Source organism: Sparus aurata, chromosome 5, assembly GCF_900880675.1.
Source record: "Sparus aurata chromosome 5, fSpaAur1.1, whole genome shotgun sequence".
NCBI classification, from domain to species: Eukaryota; Metazoa; Chordata; class Actinopteri; order Spariformes; family Sparidae; genus Sparus; species Sparus aurata.
The window spans coordinates 17,127,214-17,146,555 of record NC_044191.1 but is presented as its reverse complement, the minus strand read 5'-3'; the positions used below and the strand labels follow the sequence as shown (position 1 = coordinate 17,146,555).

The 19,342-nt window shown below is 39.9% G+C and overlaps 1 protein-coding gene across 1 annotated transcript in view; it reads right to left on the bottom strand.

The window, feature by feature from the left end:
* Positions 1-19,342, bottom strand: part of prdm6 (PR domain containing 6) — a 105,651-nt gene that overhangs the window by 10,687 nt on the left and 75,622 nt on the right. Inside the window, exon 7 of the mRNA XM_030418407.1 lies at positions 10,394-10,775. Within this exon, the coding sequence (XP_030274267.1) occupies positions 10,394-10,775 (382 nt within the window). The remainder of the gene's footprint in view (positions 1-10,393; positions 10,776-19,342) is intronic.

The window sequence follows — 19,342 nt, the reverse complement described above, 5'->3', positions numbered from 1 at the left end:
ATTCTGTTACAATTAAAAAAGGATTGTGATTATCTTTTGTTGGAAGACTTAGATAATGAGAAGACACATTTTCTGATAATCTGTACACCGTAAGGTCACTGAAAAATCTCTCTGCATCAAAGCTCTTATATTATAGTATTTTCATTGACACATAACTGCACTATTGACGGTCTTATTCACATGTGGTATTATCATGTGGGAATGGCACGTTACAATGGTGCGACAAGAACATCTTAAAGGAAAAATATAATTTCTTCATTCCCTGAATCCCTGAATGCTGTAGTGATGATTTTTAATACATTTTTCTTATTATCCTAAATTCTATCAGTATCTGTTATCATATTATTATTCTCAGACTGCTGTTGCTCCGTTTCTCCGACTTTTTTCTGAACACTTTCATCAAGTTTTGGTCTTTTTCAAATTGAAAATGTTAATTGTTGCACAGATTTTGAAGGAACTTGTGATTTAGTGCTATATAAAGTTGGCTTCACAGACAAATATGAGATGCAAATGATTACATGAACATACAGCATGCAAACATACATACACAGAAAATGCATGTCTGCAAACCAACACAGCTAATCACTCAAATAAAACCCGTAAAACACAGTGGGAGAAAAACTTGCATGAAGCCACAGAAATACATAGAGAGGGATGAGGCAAGTAACGTGTAATGTAAGGTCTGGAAATACAGATAGCCTACACACACACACACACACACACACACACACACACACACACACACACACACACAGGGCAGTGGAGTCGGACACTGCTCCTGTAACCATGGCAGCATGACCCTCATCAACAATGCAGGCCGAGATCATGACTGGACCATCTATCACCGTGTGTGTCTGTGCGTCTGTGTGTGTGTAGTTAAGAGAGTGAGATAGAGACAGTAACAGAACAAGAAAAGAAGATAAAGATAGATATAAACAGATTGTGTGCATTGTGTGTGTGTGTGTGTGTGTGTGTGTTTTCAGCCCGAATGTTAGCTCACAGTGATTCAGACTGGAAAAAAGAAAAAAAGGACACCAACAATAGCTGCGTGTCTGCTAATAGTGTCCTGCTTCCATACAGCAGAAGCAGATCTAATCTTACACAGTTTCAATTTATTTAGCTGAACACACAGTCTCCTGCTTCCATTATCTGGTTATTTAGTTTCAACTTACAGGACACTTCCAGTGTGATCACACTCTTTGCTCATGTCTTGCAACCCCTCGCTGTTTTCCATCATTTTCCCTGCCTCTAACCTGTTTACAGATATAAGAGGGGAGAAACCTAGGGTACATACTTTTTGTACTGCGCTCCAATGTGTAGAGATTATTCTATTCTTTGCAACGACCACTTTCCAAAGCGAGCATTAAAGGTAGGATGAGGACCATAAAGGTGGGTCTTTTAAAGGTCCAGGAAGCCAGTCTAAACACAGCTCTCCTTTAAAGATGAAACAGTCCAGAGGTGAGCCTTATAGAGACCAAAACTGATGGTATGGGAGAAGTTCTCATAAGAAATTTTCCCCAGATAGGAAGATTTGACAACAGTACACATGTAATTAAATGCACAAATCAGTAGATGTAAAAAATAAATTATTACATAAATAAGAAAACCAAGACTACTTCTAAAAAATGTCATTTTTGTGGACTGCGATCATCATCGTCATCTCTATACTTTCCCTTATTTTAATACAATTAAAGGTGCACTATGTAGTTTTTGGAAATAAGGAGAGAACAATCTTCTTAGACTGTTTTGTTATGCCTAAACAAATTAAATTAACAAACTCTCTTCGTAATTATGGCTGAATAAACTGAATAAACAAACTTAAAAGACAGTTCAATGTCATACTGTTTTACTTTATTTGTATTTGGCGGACCCTGCCACCTTTCTGACTTCAAACAGTGTTCTGGGACCTTATTTTTCTCTGAGAACAGCTTGTTTATTCAGTGATGGCATAAATCTCTGTTTTCTGGTTTTGTTTTAGTACATCATTAATAAAGTAAATGTGCAATTTTTTTGTTTTACTTTCTTCTGCGAAACTACATAGTACCCCTTTAAAAACACAACACTGTTCATAAAAGCCACACATTTCAAAGAAAAAGATTGAGTTAATGAGCTTCATTCAACAAAAAAATATTTTTTTGGAAGACAAGATATTTTTATTTATTATGTTTTATTCCCCCTTTTCCTCATTTTCTTATGTATTTAAACCACATGTGTTTTTCCCCATCGAAGCATTTAAACCTTACAATCCTGCTGTACACAGCTCTAGTCACTTTATTCGAACATGGCTTAGGTAGGAATGTCTTTCTCTGTATATTACCTAAAGGGCATATACATCCCTCAGAGACATGCTGTATATACACACAAACTGCACCTTGTTTATCAGCCTGCATCGCTGTGCTCTCTATTACCATGTTAGTTAAAATGTCTCTGCGGTGATGCGGCCAGGACGAAGTCACCGTGTGCTGCCTGTCGTCAGAAAATGAAGTGATTCTTATTCTGAAACCAATAAGACAAAACTCTGACATCAGTTCCTTACAAATAGGTAAACACCCCAGAACTAGAATAAAACAAATAGACCAACATCCTCACAGCTCCAATAAATCACAAACACCTACTGTACCCTGCGAGGATGCGGAGAGGACACACACACATACACACACACGCACGGACACACTCACAGAGGAGAGTAATAAGAGTAAAATAGTGTAATATAAAATCGAAAAATTCTCACTTGCAGTTTTCCACATAAAAGGCGTCTCGCCGTGGGGGTCGCTTCATTTATCAGCCGGCTGGTCTATAAGTTCACGCCTCAGTGGGCCGCACCACTATTTATTAGGTGGGTTTTCTATGAAGAGCTGCATTGATTGTGAATAGTTTAAGTTGATGAATGTGTGGATATTATTTATTAAGGCAGCAGGCCGGGAGATTAATGCCCGGTTATTGTTTATTACAGTGGAGAGAGAAGGAGGAGGAGGAGGAGGAGGAGAAGGAGGTGAAGCATAAACACCTCCATCGCACGCACACACGGACACACACAGGTATGTATATCGGCCGCCAAATATTTGCACACACAAGCACATGCAAATATGTGAATGAGTCAGATCTGCACAATCACGCATATGCATGAATTACCACACTAACGGTCATTTGTACAGGAGCTCAACTTGAGCCTCACGTGTTCTGAACCGAAGACTAATTCTCTGAACTTAGACCCAATTTCAAGGTTTGGTCCTATTTTCAAATGCTATCTACAGATGTTACAACTTGAGGAGCTAAAGGCGCTCTCCGCTTTGTGTCGGTTGCAGTGTGCGGCTACACGAAACCGAGCAGCATCTCTCTCGGTGCCTGTTATCCTCACAGTGATTCAGTCTGACGGTGTTACAGTCTGTTGACAGCACAGACAGCCACATATGTTCAGAGTCAACACAGCGACAGCCTTACGAAAATACAAACTAGATGCTCCGATTTGGTTCACAGATAAGCTAATAATACTTGGTTTGGACGGCCGATGAGAGTCGAAACCGGCTGCCATGTTGTTCCCACTTTGCCTCACCTCTGTGTGTTGTGTGTGTGGTTTGTGTGTGTGTGTGTGTGTGTGTGTGTGTGTGTGTGTGTGTGTGTGTGTGATCTATAAAATGAGTCTTTTTCAACACGTCTGTGAAATTCAGTTCGGGACAATAAACCTTGTGTCGCCTTTCAACGCAACATGTGGTAACAACAACAGAGCCGATGTCAACGTGTCGCCGTGTCCGCACCTTTAACACATGAGCTGATGAAAGAGGCAGGCTGTGTGTGTGTGTGTGTGTGTGTGTGTGTGTGTGTGTGTGTGTGTGAGAGAGAGAGAGCCGGACTGCATGCCAACCGGCTCCTCACTGCTCCAATTATTAAGACTACATGGGAATGAAGTTTCTTGGCACTCGTACTCGTTTTCATTTCATCAGAGGGAGGTCAGAGGGCAAGAGTGGAGACAGCAGGGGGTGTAGTCGTTGCAGAGTTTGAAACGCCGGCCCGCTGAGTGAAGGAGAGTAAGCTCCCGAAAAATACTCTGACAAGACGTCAGTGTCCGAATACTCAGTCAGATCAGTATAAAACAAGATCATTTTCACGTGACTTCATAATCAAATCCCCTTTGAAGCTGAGGTGTTGAATTTTACATGTTGTGTGTCTTAGCCCTCCGGCCGCTGTCATGTCCCTGTTACTTTTCCTTTCTGTCAACCATTTTCAAACCTAACCTTCATGTTGTATATGTTTTATATTCAACCTAAATCATCACATCACATCAAAAAGAATCTCTGAAGACTAAAGGGACAAACCTCCAAGATGCTGCGATCATTTCATTGTTTCACACAAATCGACTTGTTGGATTAACTTTGCAGAAACAACAGTCATTATCTCAATACTTGTGATTCGAGTGATTAAGTGATTCGACTTGTCTTGCCTTGTTTAAAGACACTGACACATGTTTCTAGCTAAAATGTGAGCTGTCACTGAGAGTAGCCTAAACAGGAATTATATGTTGAATGAAACAAAGTAAAACAGAAACCAAAACCTCAGCGTATCACCTAAGAACAGTGATGAGCATCATAGGCAAGCACAAAAATGACTCTTAGCAAGAAGAAATTTTGAGCTTTCAAGTTGATTTCAGACCTCTGTGACCAAATGAATCTGTGGATGTGTATGTGTGTGTGTGTGTGTGTGTGTGTGTGTTTGTATGTGTGTGTGTGTTTTCAGCATGCAGTGATGCAAAGTGAAGTGTGTTGATTGACCCGTATGGAGTCGGCCTAATCCATATGGAGTTATATCTGCGCTGTGAGGACGACTCCTCTGTCCGCCTCGTATGAAGACATCATCCCCCCCTGAGACCAGCAGCTATAAATCACTGCTCCCGCCTCGTCAATACACAATCGATGGCTCTCTGAACACACACACACACACACACACACACAAGCCCTCCATATGTGAGCAGACATGCGCACATCCGAGCACAAATGAAATCACTGGTGAACCCCCCATACAAACACATAAAAACTCCTCCAGCTACCTCTCACTGTGTCGCTTCCACCACCATCCATCTCTCTTTCTGTTTCTCTTGTATATTACTGTATTGACTGTCCTCTCATCATCCAGTTGAACTCGTCAAATCAGCCAAGAACAAAAAGCAAGTGAACAGCCAATACGGTGTCATCACAGACAGCGCTGTGTTTTGCCTTTCGTGTAAACCTTTTCATCAATTGATGCATGCCAAGGAACACAGTACACTCTCTATCTGACTACTGCTCATCTTTGTTTTCTCGTTGCGTCCACTGAGGATGCATTGGGACCAGCTGGATTCAACCTCTGCAGAGTTTGGTACTTCAGTCCAGCTTAATTTAACATGTGTCCTGTGGCACCAAGTGAAGGCACTGGGGTGCGTTTCTCAGACTTCTAACAGCTGTAATCAGACCCAGCTGCAGTAAATACAAACAAAAGACAACGAATGACATCTGATAGCCAGCGAGAAGCCGGTTGCTCATGTTTTAAAAATCAAGTGCCCCAACATTCAAACTAAATAAATAGATTAAATAAAAGAAGAAAAAAAAATCATATAAAACAAAATCCATTGTGTTTAAGAAAAGCAAAATAAAACACAAAAAAGTTATAGTTACATGACTACAGACCACTATTATTAAAATCCACTCGTATGCCGACGCAGATGAGGTTTTTATCATAGTGGCAAACATGACGGATACAAATAGACTTTAAATGAATTTCTACAAGCCCGTCCATCACAGTGATGGATCATTATTAGGCACTCCTGCGGCTACACACTGAAAAAAAGAATAAAGTAATTTCTCAACACATCTGTGTGTCCAGCAGGGACAACACACATCTGTGTTAGTGTTTAATGCAAATATGTCCTCACTGTTGGGTGATAAATCTCCTAAATGTCAACTGTTTAGCAACATAGAGAAACAGCCCTGTTTTAGCCTGACATGCAAACATTTTGAGTTAATTGTGTTATTGTGAATTTTCTCAGCTCACGGAGCGGCCGGGGAGCCTTGAAGATTTGTGTTTTATTGAGCTCCACGTGAGCACAGCCCCGTCAGAAGCTCCTGATACCTTTGATTACCTACAATGCTCCTCTTACCTCAAAACTTCCCGTGAGTTAAGCGGTTAACCAAGCAGAGAGAAACTCAACTAAAATCATTTAACGGTCACTGAGAGAGACAAGTAGATGTCATTCACACTGCCATTACTCCTATTTGATGCAGTCTGTTGACGTGACAAACTTTTGAGCAATAAGTGACTTAATACATTTTCTATCACTTGGAAGTCACTTTTTTATGTACGTGACATCAATTATTTTAACAAATGGCAAAAAATGACTCTTTCCTTACGAGGAACCAAACTGTGCATTTGTGAATCAAGCTCAAAATATAATAAAAGTAGTAGATCATCAGAGTGGATAACTGAGGGCTAACTTGCCTCAACTAAAGTCCTTCAACAGACCGAAATGAATGAAAACTGTCGAACTTTGATTGTAGAGATACAATGATGAAAGTCAAACAATGATTTCATCACTGCTTTATCTGCATCAATAAACATAATTCAAACCACAGGTTAAAAGTGATATTTTAATCGTCAGTGGGTAATTAGAGTTGACTAGTTGTTGGAGAGTTCACTGTAAATGTTACTTTGCAGGTTAGCCAGTCAAAGGTTTAAGTGGAAAATGCTGATCTCAATGGTAAATGCGCTAAAATTGTTGGTTTTCTGAAGGAACCTCATGTCTGCAACGTTTTCTTCTTTTCTATGAGGTTAAGGGAAGGCCGAGGACATTGTGTTGAAAATGCACATCATTTTTTATCACAAATGTATCTTTTAATGGGGTCACGTTCTGTCAGACTCTGCTGCTATTTCATCAGTAAAGCAGAGGCCCTCCTAAAGAATATTTTAATTCTGTTTAAGCAAATAACGTTGCATTTATCCCTGCCAGAAATCACTGTTCTGTCATCCTACTGTTCATGTTATTTGCACGCTACACTATGTAATCAAGGTCTTAATAGACAATAAAAATGTGCAAAATCTGCGTCTGAATCAAAATCTCTTATTATTCTGTATGTTCTCAGACTAAAAGCAACACTGAACGTTACTTTTGAGACAGCTGAGTCATCGTTATGTGAAATTATTTCCATGAAAAATGAAGGTTCATTGGGGAAAACGTTTTGCCTTGCCAATTATCTCAGCTCAGGGTTCTTCAGATTTTCCAGTGATGGAGTTAAACATAGAACGTACCCCATTACTCATGTGGGATTACTGTTGTTCTTACCTGAGAAACAGAGAAAGTTACATGTTTAATGTATCACTGGAAAAAAAAAAAAAAAAAAAAAACAGAGAACCATGTGTTGAGGCCAAATCACTGACAAGGCATTGCTTGATGGTAAAAACACATGACAAAATGAACATTTAATTCCTATATAAAGCCAAGACTACGCTGATACACGCTTTCAATCAGCTGTAAACTGTCCGTCCTTTGATATACAAGAGTGATTATTTCCATATACACAACATGCTTGATTCATAAACAACATCAGCCACCAGAATGAGACCTGAATTGCGAACAGTGGAGATCAAAGTGCTTAGCAGAAATAGCTCATTTCAGAAAAGCACTAATGACTCTTCTAAACACCAGTGCCGTAAACACATCAGTCATAAACGCAGTTATTAATTTCATTCATTGCTGCGGTTTACACCGTGCTGCTTTTGTAGTACGCATGTCAGACCTGTAAGTGGAAACGCAGCGCATTTCTGTTATGATTTTTTTCCTGATTCATCACTCATCGCTATCACCAAACTTAAACAGTATCCTGCATCCCCGACACCAGCTTGAAACTGAATTGTAAGCCCTTCCAAGGCCTCATTGACATAAACAAACTGCTACTCTGATGATGGATTTTGTTGAAATGACACACAGGGGGAAAAAATGACACGGAAGACGAAAAAGTTCAGAAAATGAAACACTCAGCAGAAAAAAAACAAACCTGAAAGAGATTGAGCTGAGAGGAGTTGTGTGCTGTTTTTTTTAAGCTGATATAAAGAGCTATCAGTCTTCAGCTCCAAATGTTCCCATCAAGTAAACATCAATAAATATGTATGAAGGGAGAGAGAGAGAGGGAGAGAGAGGGGGGAGAGAAGCGTTAAGAAATCAGGAAGGGAAAGAGAGAAAAGCAAACGGTGGAAACACTATACTCTCTGTACTGGTTTAATGTTGGACTGAAACCTTTATCTTCAACGATAATACAGATAAGATAGTAAAAAAAATATATATATATTAAGGGTGGGTTAGTATAGTACCAGCTTAAATGTTCATTGGTGTGGGTGTTCAACCACCTAAAAGACCCCTAAAGCCTCCTTAAAGGGATAGTTCAGGTCTTTTGATGTTGGGGTTGTATGAGGGACTACTAAAGGACTTCTAAAGTACAAGCTCCTCCCAATGACCATCACAACCACCCAAAAGACCCGTAGAACTTCCTCAATTTCTGCCTGCCTCCTAATGGCGCACCCGAATGATCACAAAAACCACCTCAATGACTCCTCAGTGACTGCCACAACCTCCTAAAGGACGACTAGAAGTCTATACAGGACTCCACGTCCCTCTACAATGACCATGAGAACATCCTGAACCACCACTAGAACCACCTATGGTACTCCTCCAGGAGAACACCTTACCATTTTAGATGACCTTAGGACCCTCTCAAGGGCCACTGGAACCACCTATAGGACCCCTAGGACCTCCTAATTCTGTTGCTTCTTTACAGGTGACACAAACTAAAATACAAAGAGACTGAGATAAAGGAGCTTTTGACAGCTTCTGGTTTAGTGTCATGGGAGCCGTGGTTGTTGAATGCTTGCAAAACAATTGTGGGAACTGCCTCTGAGACACACTAATGAAGGAAATCCACATTGGGACCGTACCAGGGCTGAAACCTGAAGAATTTTCTGGCAAGTCAGATCAAGAATGACTCAATTTGCCAAAGGAAAAATGACTTGCTTGAGACTTGGACCAAATGACTGCAGGTCACATGTCCAACATACAGTGACAGAGCAGAACAATTAAAATCCAATGCTCTGAATGACAACGTGAGGTTTGAAGCGGAGGATCCTCGACTGATTATTAGAACCATCAACATTTAGATGGAAGCCCTACGAAATACGTGGGGGCAAGACTTCAGGAGAGATGCCATGATGACCATACTGGTCTAAGTCCAGTCCACAGGAGCGTGAGGTACAGTGGGGCCTTGGAGCTCCAGGACTCAGGTCTGTTTGGCTTGTTCAGCTGAATTTTATCTACTCCTCCGTCCCATAAAACCTTCCTATTGACAGGCAGCTCCACATCGACCCTCCCTCCCTCCTCCATATCCAGCCCACATTTTTCTTCCCTATGAGTATTAGTTTATTGAATAAGTGGCATCTGTTTTCCTGGCCCCGTCACCGTAAGGCGAGGTATTTCTCACTGACGCACAGCACTGATTTATACGCCGCTCTGACTCTCCCCGCAAAAAATAAAGCTAAGCAAAAAATTTCCAATACATCCTCCATCCACCCAACACACACACACACACACACGCACACACACATACACACACACCACATCTCCTCTTCTTCCCCCCTTCCTCCGTCCATGCTGTATATAATTAAGTTGGCAGATGTTATACACACTCGAACACTTTTACACTCTCTTCACTCTTGTGCACAAACTCCCACTTTCTGTCACACACAAACGGTGTTATGATGAGACGACCACGGTGATAAATTGCAACTGAATGTCAAGTTCGCCGGCCTCTGCTGGAAAACTGAAACAACAGGTTTTAAAAACTTGACTGCTGTGTCATGTTCATTGTGATAATAGTTGTGATAATCACAGTAAACTTCCCTGGCTTTTGTTACAAGAAACAAACAGGTGCTGAAGTTTTGTGAGAGTATTTTTAAAAAATTAATATGGATTGATCAGAAATGCTATATATTGAAATATTTATTATTTATGAGCAAAACCATTCACAGAGCAGCCTCAGACTTGAGCTTGAGATGAAAGTTTTTGATAACGTGAAGAATAAACTTCAGTCAGCTATCGTATGAAGATTTCTCAACACATTTTACTTGAATGATACTCAAACATGTAAAAAGTTCCTTATCTGTATCGTATTCTCATTTAGGCCCAGTACTTGCTCAGTCACGTTGTATGTACACGTTTCTACACAGTAAAAATCTTGATGTGATCATTATTTTGAAGCTCAAAAAAATACATAAATTGTTCATCAAACAGCTTGTCCACCATGGTCTGAATGTTTTGTGCCCAAAAATGTGGGGCCCAAAAGTCAAATAAATGTAATATATTGGGATTTGAATGCTCTCTTACCTGTCTGGATTCTGCGGACAGACGTGCATCTGCAGCAGGATCCTTTGGGTGAAGGTTTTGAAGCACTGGCCACACTTCCACAGGTGCCAGTCACTGAAATCACTGCTCAGCTGGCTGGTGGAGGTCGGGCTCGCCAGGACCCGCTGGTTCTTTGACCCCAAATGGCCGAAACTGGAGTCCGACTGAACATTTACCCCGACCTTGTCTAACAGGGAGAAACTCTTAGGGCAGGGGGAGTGGGGGAAGACCATAGAGCGCATGAGGGCAATAGAGGGGGTGGAAGATGAGGAAGCTGATGAGGAGGAGGGTTTGCCATTCTTGCTGAAGGACTGTAGGGACTCCTGCCTGGTCATGGCTTCCACCACCGTGCCTGGGACATTTACTGAAGACAGAAAACAAAAAGAAGTGATAAGTTGTGTCATTTGAGTTGGGAGGATGACTTTCGCAATAAAAAGTGTCCTCGACTTGACCAGTCAGAAGACAAAATAGGGCCGCGAGATTGATCAAGATAATCAAAATAATTATGACTAATTGCCATATCCAAATCGCAAGAAGCTCTATTTATTCTAATTCAATAAAAGATACATGTACAATGAAGTACTTCACCATTTTTCAGTACCATTTATGGCCTCGCCAACAATTGATGATATTGAAATGATGAAATAAAACTTGGTTTTAATAGTGTGTGTCACTGAAAATAAGAACTGTGATGCCAAATCGTGAATCATATCGCAATATCTGTCAGAAATAACCGTAATAGGATTTTTTGACCATACCGTGCAGCCCTAAGACAAAATTTTGTCTGTGTGCTGTGTTTGACGAATAAAAGTAATTCAGATTTTTTTTTTTTTTTACGTGATGGAAACAAAAAAACAGTCACAGTGTCCTAAAAGGGGCCAGATCCGGCTGGCTAGCCCAGGGCACTGCGGCTCCTGGTTCCAGTGAATGGAATTATGGGTTCAGTTGGGCTGTTTGGAGTCTGTTCGTTAGTACAGTTACAGTGACATTCTGCTCCTCTCTCCAACCACAGAAATGTTTCTTTAACTACGACTCAGGACCTGAACTGGGCCTCCAGCCTGTTTCTCATGGGTTACCACATGATGGCCCAATGAGCCTTCACTTAATTGGATAAACTGACTAGAACATTTACTATAACTACTATTACTAATGACAATACAACTGTTAGTGATGCTACTTATCCTAACTACCTCTGCAACAACAACAACAACAACAATTAAATAATAATAATAATAATAATAATAATAATAATAATAATAATAATAATAATAATAATAATAATATTGCTATTACTACCTTCGGTCTTACTTCAACAACTACATGCAGTTGTGACTTGCAATGATACAACAAGTACAACTACAAGCCAAGCGAGTGCCCCTTTTATAAAGCCACCAGTATTACATCCACTACTGCACCCAAAACTACTGCTGCTATCACTGTACTGTAACTGGTACTGTTCCTACCATTACCACAACCAATATTAGATCTAGTAGAAGAATATCAAGATTTTTTTTTTTTAATCTAAAGTATCTGTTTAAGTTATACTCAATTTGGATTTGGTTTCCATTATTGTTTCAATTATTGCGTGTTCATCCATTATGTAAAGTAAAGTATTTTATGTTGAGCTCAAAATTGTATGTATTCTTCGAGATACTTATTTTTTTCCCTGTATATTCAGTTTTCATAAGTGCTTTTTTACAAAACAATACGACACAGAAATAAGCATGATAAATGCATTAGGCAGATGAGATGAGCAGATATGGGATACACAAGTGTTGCTGGTGAATAAAACAGGGGAGTAAAATAACATTAACAGAAAATAAAAACATTACATAGAAGTGTGTAAATTAGATTTGGGGTGAACCAGCTGATGCCAGCTGTCCTCACTTGACCCGGCGTTCAGCTGTGCTCGCTGCTGTGCGGTCTGACCGGCAGACAGATCTGGACTTCATAATCCTTCATTATGTTTGAAATGACATCAAGAGTGCCTGTCCTACTTTAACTCACTTGAGAAGGTTCCACTTTACAATCTGTAAAACTGGTTTGTTTGGAAAAACTTGGCATGTGGACTGGTGGGAAATCGGATCATCTGACTTCTTCTGGTATCAAACATGGATGCAGGCGGGTTCTCTTCGAAGGCGGTGTCAAATGACTTATTGGTCATTTAGGTAGCAATGTTTTGGGGGGTCAATTGTAACTTTTCTTCCTTTTATTTTTCTTTTTTATTAATTCTTTTCACTTTTTTGTACCTTTTGGGACCATTTTCTATCTCTGTCACCCAAACTGTTCTCATTATCTTTTGTTTTAAAGCACACTCTACATTAATCCAAGAGGACCTGGTTGTCTTTTGTTTGCTCTAACACTACCACGCTGCACCTCTGCAGTCGGGTCATCACCATTTTCTATCCGTCATCAGCTCACCTCTGCCATCAGGCCACCAGGCTCCATTGATCCTCTAATAACCTTATGAGGAGATAATTACACCATCTGTAAGTTGCCCGACGGCACTATTGATGCCTGCGTTACGCGCCGCTCGCCAACACTTAATTCATTTCGCAACAAACATCTCATATACAAAAAATGCACGTCGATACGGTTTGGGCTGCCCATGAAATGCATCATCAAAATGGGAGAATTATGCAGATGCCGTTTGCAACATTGCAGAGTCTGTGTTTTCTTTCTTTGTAAGGGGGTGCGCTCTCGTCCACAGGGGTGTGACGTGAATACAAACTGAGCACAGACTCCGGTCTTAATGATGGAGCAGAGTGTAAAGTTTTAAATGTAACTTTTCAAGCCTGAAGGAAGCATATGTTTAAATACTGAGGAGAACTGGAGAAGATTATCGCTCCGATCAGTCTTTCAGTTCAGTTCCGGCCTATTTTAAACACACTTCCTCCTCCTTTAATACGCCATACTGAGAACCACATGTTGACCCCTTCCAGCCTTAATTTTGAGTTTTATATGACTCATTTTATTTATGTTCTGGTAAAATTATATACCACACTATTTACTAAGTATGATTTTGATTCGAGACTGGCATTATTCTATATTTTTCTACTGTCAGATATTCCATTAAAGGCAAAGTGTTGTGCTGGTCCGTCTCCACTACATTCTGATTTCCTGTCTGCGGCCGTCAGCTCCAACGCTCAGTCATTTCTGTTAATGGCTGGACAGTAACAGGAGGAGTGGTGCATTCTCGAGGACTATTTCAGCGTCATGTGAGTCTAGATTTGGTGCACTTGAGCCTTCAGTGAAAATAAACTGCAGTCAATATGTGCACGGTGATGACAAAACATGTCAAAGAGCTACAGAGTGGCTCACGGGTCTGTTCTTTATGGGGACAGACACAGAACTTGTTAGCAGGATTGTTGGTTTGGCTCTGCACATGGGACAGCCTCATCGTTTACAGTTATACTTTACATATATTTAAGTATTGTTATATTGACATCAATAAAATTAAACTAAATGGGATAAAGTTTGACTCTACAGACTCTGTTTGTGGCTGCGCTCCCTCTAAGTGTCTCTCTGTCTTCCTCTCCTTACTGGTATAAAGTATTGTTTATATTATGTTGCCAAAGCTTTGTTAAAAATCAATAATGATAAGTTACCACAGATAATAAAGTCTCATGAAATCAATGGAGGCAATTATAATGATGGTAATAATAATATGTCAAATAAAGAAGAGATGTGTGTATGAAGTACGACCTCGCTGCTTCACTTAAGCTCACTTCTCCTCCCACCTCTCCTCTATCTGTCCTTCACACTTTCCATTGAGTCCTTTCCTCTCCTCTTTTCTTCTCTCCTCTTCTTACTTCTCTTACACTCACATTGTTTTCTCCTTTCATGCTCTTCCTCTCCTCCACTTTATCTTGCGCTCCTATAAAAACACTACTTATTGTACTACTCTGCTTTACCGCTGCTGCCACAGGAGAAGAAACAAGTAATTAGACGTAAAGGGAAGAAGAGAGAAAAAATGGCAGAGTAAACAAAGGGAAAGAAAAGAAAAGAAAAGGGAATGAAGAAGAGGAGGGGAAGGATGAAGACAAGAAGAGGAGGGATGTGAAGAGAAGAAAGACAGCGAGGAGTCCCCCTGAAGTGATTTTTTCCTCTTCTGTCAGTTCACATGTTGATGTTGTTAGGCGGCGGCCGGGCTGCGCAGCGTCAAGCCGACAGGCTGTGATTGGATGGAACGTGTATGAATAAACAACCACAGGGTGTGTATGCTTTGACAGTGTGTACATGTGAATGTGTGTGTGCGTGTTTTCATTTGTTGTGTGCGGGAGTGTGGTTTGGCTCTAATGTGCTCTTTGTTCGTCTTTAATGTGTGTTCATGTTCTGTACTAAGTCTGTTAATGATTTGCTCGTGCATGTAAGTAAGTGTATAAGGTGTGTGTGTGTGTCTACTGCTGTTTTCTGTATGTGTGCATTAGTGTCAAATAGTTTGACCTTTTTTTTGGTCAAATTTCCGCCTGATTCCAGCTACTAAAATTTCTCTTAATTTTCTTCATTCAGACTTGAATGAACCTCCTTAGTTTAGCCTTTTCTAAGTCTAAATCAGAACAAGTGAAACGTTTTGTCTCAGTTGCCGTTTTCTACCAAGATTTGTTCCATTCATTACGCTTTATTAAAGTTATAGCTGCAAGATGTAAACTTGCTCTGAATTTTTTCTTTCTGTTTTTAGAGGATTATATTGATCTATAGTTTAATGTTAAGGCATTCTCACATGGGATTACAAGAAACCACCGTAATGCTGAAGGTATGTCATCTTCCGGTTTTACAACATCAGCAAAAAAGAGAGAAAAATACAAATTATAATTTAAATAACAAAGTTCTGTATCACCAATTTCTTTCCGGGGAGAAAAAGAGAAAAGAAAAACACACATTTGAAATCACATATGTCCACCAATCCATGCATTTTGCAGATCTAACTATTTGTTTTTTTTTTCCGTAAATAAAGTCTTTTTAAACCCATGTCATTTAGATCAACAGAAAATTTGTGATCCCTGGTCATAACGAGTGTTCAACTAACTGCTTTTGTTCATGATGGTCTGACAGAATCAGCCCTGATGCTTCTTTCCCCCCAACAAAAACTCTAAATGTCATCAATAACAGCTCACAGAGTTGCCTTTGTCTTTAAATCAATTTTTTGACCCTGTGACCCATGTCAGTGCTCACTGCCAGGACGTTGATCATCTTCATTGCGCAAACAGTTGCCTGGTACGTCGCAATTCATACTGCGAATAGATCATTTCAACAAACCAGTTGCGTAACTTTTCCTCCTGCAGCTTCAGATTTGTGACTATGTGGCTGCCGATTAAAATCTCTCGACTTTTACTTATTATAAACAGTCTGCTTCTGCTGCCCGAGTGCTGTTTGGCAAGACAATGAACCCCAGACTGACCCAGTGGAGCTACATGGTGACCAACAGCAGACCATTATATCTACAGTATATGCAACCTTTTTCATATTTTACCTCCTGTATTTTAAATCGATATATGTCCTGCATGTTAATGAGCTACTGTGCTCGACAGGCTCAGGTGTCATGTGTTTGATCCATTGCACTGAATCTAGTTAAAATTGATAAAAAATGATGATAAATTATCTGTTTTATACTACAATATTCAACCAGTTTCCCATCAGTCTTTCAATTTCTATCTCTGATGATGAAGCAAAGTGATTTTCTCACACACCCCTAATCCAACATTATTTTTTTATCTTGTTTTTAATTGTCACAAAACAGTTGTACCTTCATGCAGCAGGTTTCAGATTAGCAAAATTAATTGACAGACTGTAGGTTCTGACAGCTTGAATTTCCTTCACTCACATTTGCATTTTGTAGCACTCACAAAGGGAGACTCTGTATATACAGAGCTACAGTGAGCTGTGGCTGTGCTGGACAGCTCCCAGTCTGAATATTCTCCGTCGGCGCCTTCTGCACTAATAACGGTCAAAACTTGAAATTTCCTGCTCCACTAAGGGCACAAAGTCACAGTCCTGCTGTCTCCAGCGCAGAGTTTCGACATCGCACTAGTCCTTTTGCGGGCACAATCAGCAGATAACAATGCCATGGAAAACCCAAATGCATTTAGTAGCTAAATGTCTTTAATTTAGAGCAGAGCTGCTGTCTTTCAGTTTGTACAAAAGAAGCGTAATCTAATTTCACTTCATTTGGATGTGAACGTTTTTTCACCACAGGGCGGAACAAAAGCAAAGTCTCTGTCTGCCCTCCGCCACTGGTGTAGGTACCCAGAGTATCTGTGCGTGTGAATCTGTGCTTGTGGGACGAGATGGACGGAGACAATTTACGTCTAGATAACCAACAATTATTTCTTTTCAGTCTTTGAGTTCCGGTAAGCTGGAGCACAGGACTTTAGTTTTGCTCATGTTGTGTCTAATGACGGAAGAATTTACAGCAAAGTCGTCCATGTCAAACTGATAGATCACTGGATTCCTGATGCTGGTGCATTACATTCCTGTAGCATACATATCACTATTTGAGAGAGGGACTGAGCTATTACACTCAGTCAGTCATAACGACACTGTGGCAGAGAGACATGTGTATGCCATGATAAAACCTGCAACCTGCTTAAGCTTTACCACTCAACCATGAGGCAGAGAAACACTTTGCAAAACTTCATAACTTTGGAGGACTATGGCGCCTCAAATTAGCTCCACTTGAACTTCCTAATTAACTGTTTGCTGCATTTAAACAGCTTGATTGAAATTAGGATATTACTTTTAAATCATGTCATGAACTGAAGTGGAGATCCAGACTTATTAATGGAACGAGAAGAAAGGTCAGAAGATCACTGCAGTTGTTTGGATTCATCCTCTCAGGGTCTCGAATTGTCTTAATTAGATTTTGCGTCACTAAATTTGGTGATTGTCCAAATATCTTACTTTGATGTAACATGCTGCACAGATCAACAGACATGACCGTCGCTTCTGCTGCACAGCTAAGGCTGTTAAAAATGTTCTTTTCTTGTTTAAATTAGAAGAAAAAGGCTTTGTTAGGAACGCATTGGCAAAGCAGATCCTCATAAACACAGTAAAATTGTACAAATGTGTGTGTGTGTGTGTGTGTGTGTGTGTGTGTGCAGGAGCTGCCACAGTCCTGTCACAACGAACAATGTCATGTAAAAGAGTCGTTCCATCTGTAAAACAAACCAGTTTGTGGCCAAACGTCTCTAATTTGCAATCAGCACGATCTCATTTAACTGCGACTTTGTGAAAGACGAGCCCCTAATTCAATTCATTTCAATTTAGATTCCAAAGATTAAAACTCCTTCTTCATGTTTTGTTTTTTGCTCCATGATTGTGTAAGCACCCCCCCTAAAAAAAGAGCCAAAGTTTGTTGTTTTCCCCCCCGTAGGGAGTTGGTCTGTCAAATCCACAGAAAAAAACAGTTTGAATGGAAACGATATAAACAGGCTGACTGGGCAGAAAACTGGAGGATATGTAAACAAAAATAAATTAGTGACAGGGAAACAGAGAGGATGGACAGAGGAAGGACAGAGAGGGGAGGACGGAGAGAAGAGGGCACAGAAGGGAAGAGACAAAGGCCAGGAGAGACAGAAGAAGAGAAAATGACTGATTTTAAGCAGGAGAGAGGAAATCTTCACTGGTATTCAACCATCCTAGTTTGTCAGAAACATTTGATCCAGCTGAGCTCCAGATTTAGGTTTGATCAGTGGGAAAAGTGAGCAGCAGAATCAAACTTGTATGGGTCACTACAAGGTTACTAGTTACTACTTGATTTAAAAACTTTTTTCAATCACACTGTATTATTTCACAACAGCTTGAGTTCATCCTTGTGGCTTATTACAGGTTAGACTGAGGCAAGTTAGAATAATATTCTCCAAAAAAAAAAACTTCTGAGTTAAACAAAAAATACTGCTCCTCAGCGATTCAACTATAAACAACAAAAGGCAGAACCCTTTTCCTAAACACACAATTATCAAAAAATAAAATAAAATAAAATGAAATAAAATAAAATAAAATAAAATAAACCTCTTCTGTAGGAGTTAACTCCAGTATCAGACAGATAATCATCTTTGTGAGCAGGCCATCAGTAAGCAAGCTGTAATTTCTTTGAATTGTTGTTCTTTGTTTTCTTTGGATGCACACAATCGACCGATTTTCGATTTAGAATTAAAAAGAACCATTTACTGAGAGGCAAGATTTAGCTTTAAAGTGGGGTGAATGATTCTCTATAAAGATTTGGGTTGGTGCTCCACTCCGTGCCACAACGAAAACAACCCAAAACATCAGTATTTGACGAGAGACTCAACAACAGACTTTTTTTTTGCAGAACTGTTCATGAAACCTTTAAAGTAGAAAAACATAAACTGCTCTTTTCAGTCATTGTTTGAACCGTTTGGACAGGAGACTTTTTTCAACTATCGCCAGAAAACTAATACATTTAATTTAAAATGAATCATTTGATTTTGTGACATAGCCTGAATAATGTCAGACCAAACGAGAACCAGGTGGACTCGCGAATTAAAACATGAATGTCGCCAAAATGGAGTTATGATGTTTTCATGAATCTGCAAAAATTAGTTGACATGGACCTGGATAAAAGATAGAGGTTCACAAATGTGTTCATGTCTGTTTGCGGTACACAAGGATGGAAAGTATCAATGGAAAATGCTGCTGGTGCGTCAAAGACAACAGGAAACAGAGGGAGAGGGGCAGCGCAGCGACAGCAGGCTACATTTTAGCAAACAAAAGACTTCTTCCAGTCTTGTTTTGACTGGCTCATTTGGTCAGACAAATAAATCAGAGAGGAAGCAAGTTTGTAAAAAAAAAAAAAAAAAAAAAAAAAAAAAAGCTGCGTTGTTTTTGCGGCGGGCCAAATGTTTTCCTACAGTTTAGGAGTTTAAATACTGTCAGAAATAAAGTTAGAGTGACATCCAAAGAAAACTGCAC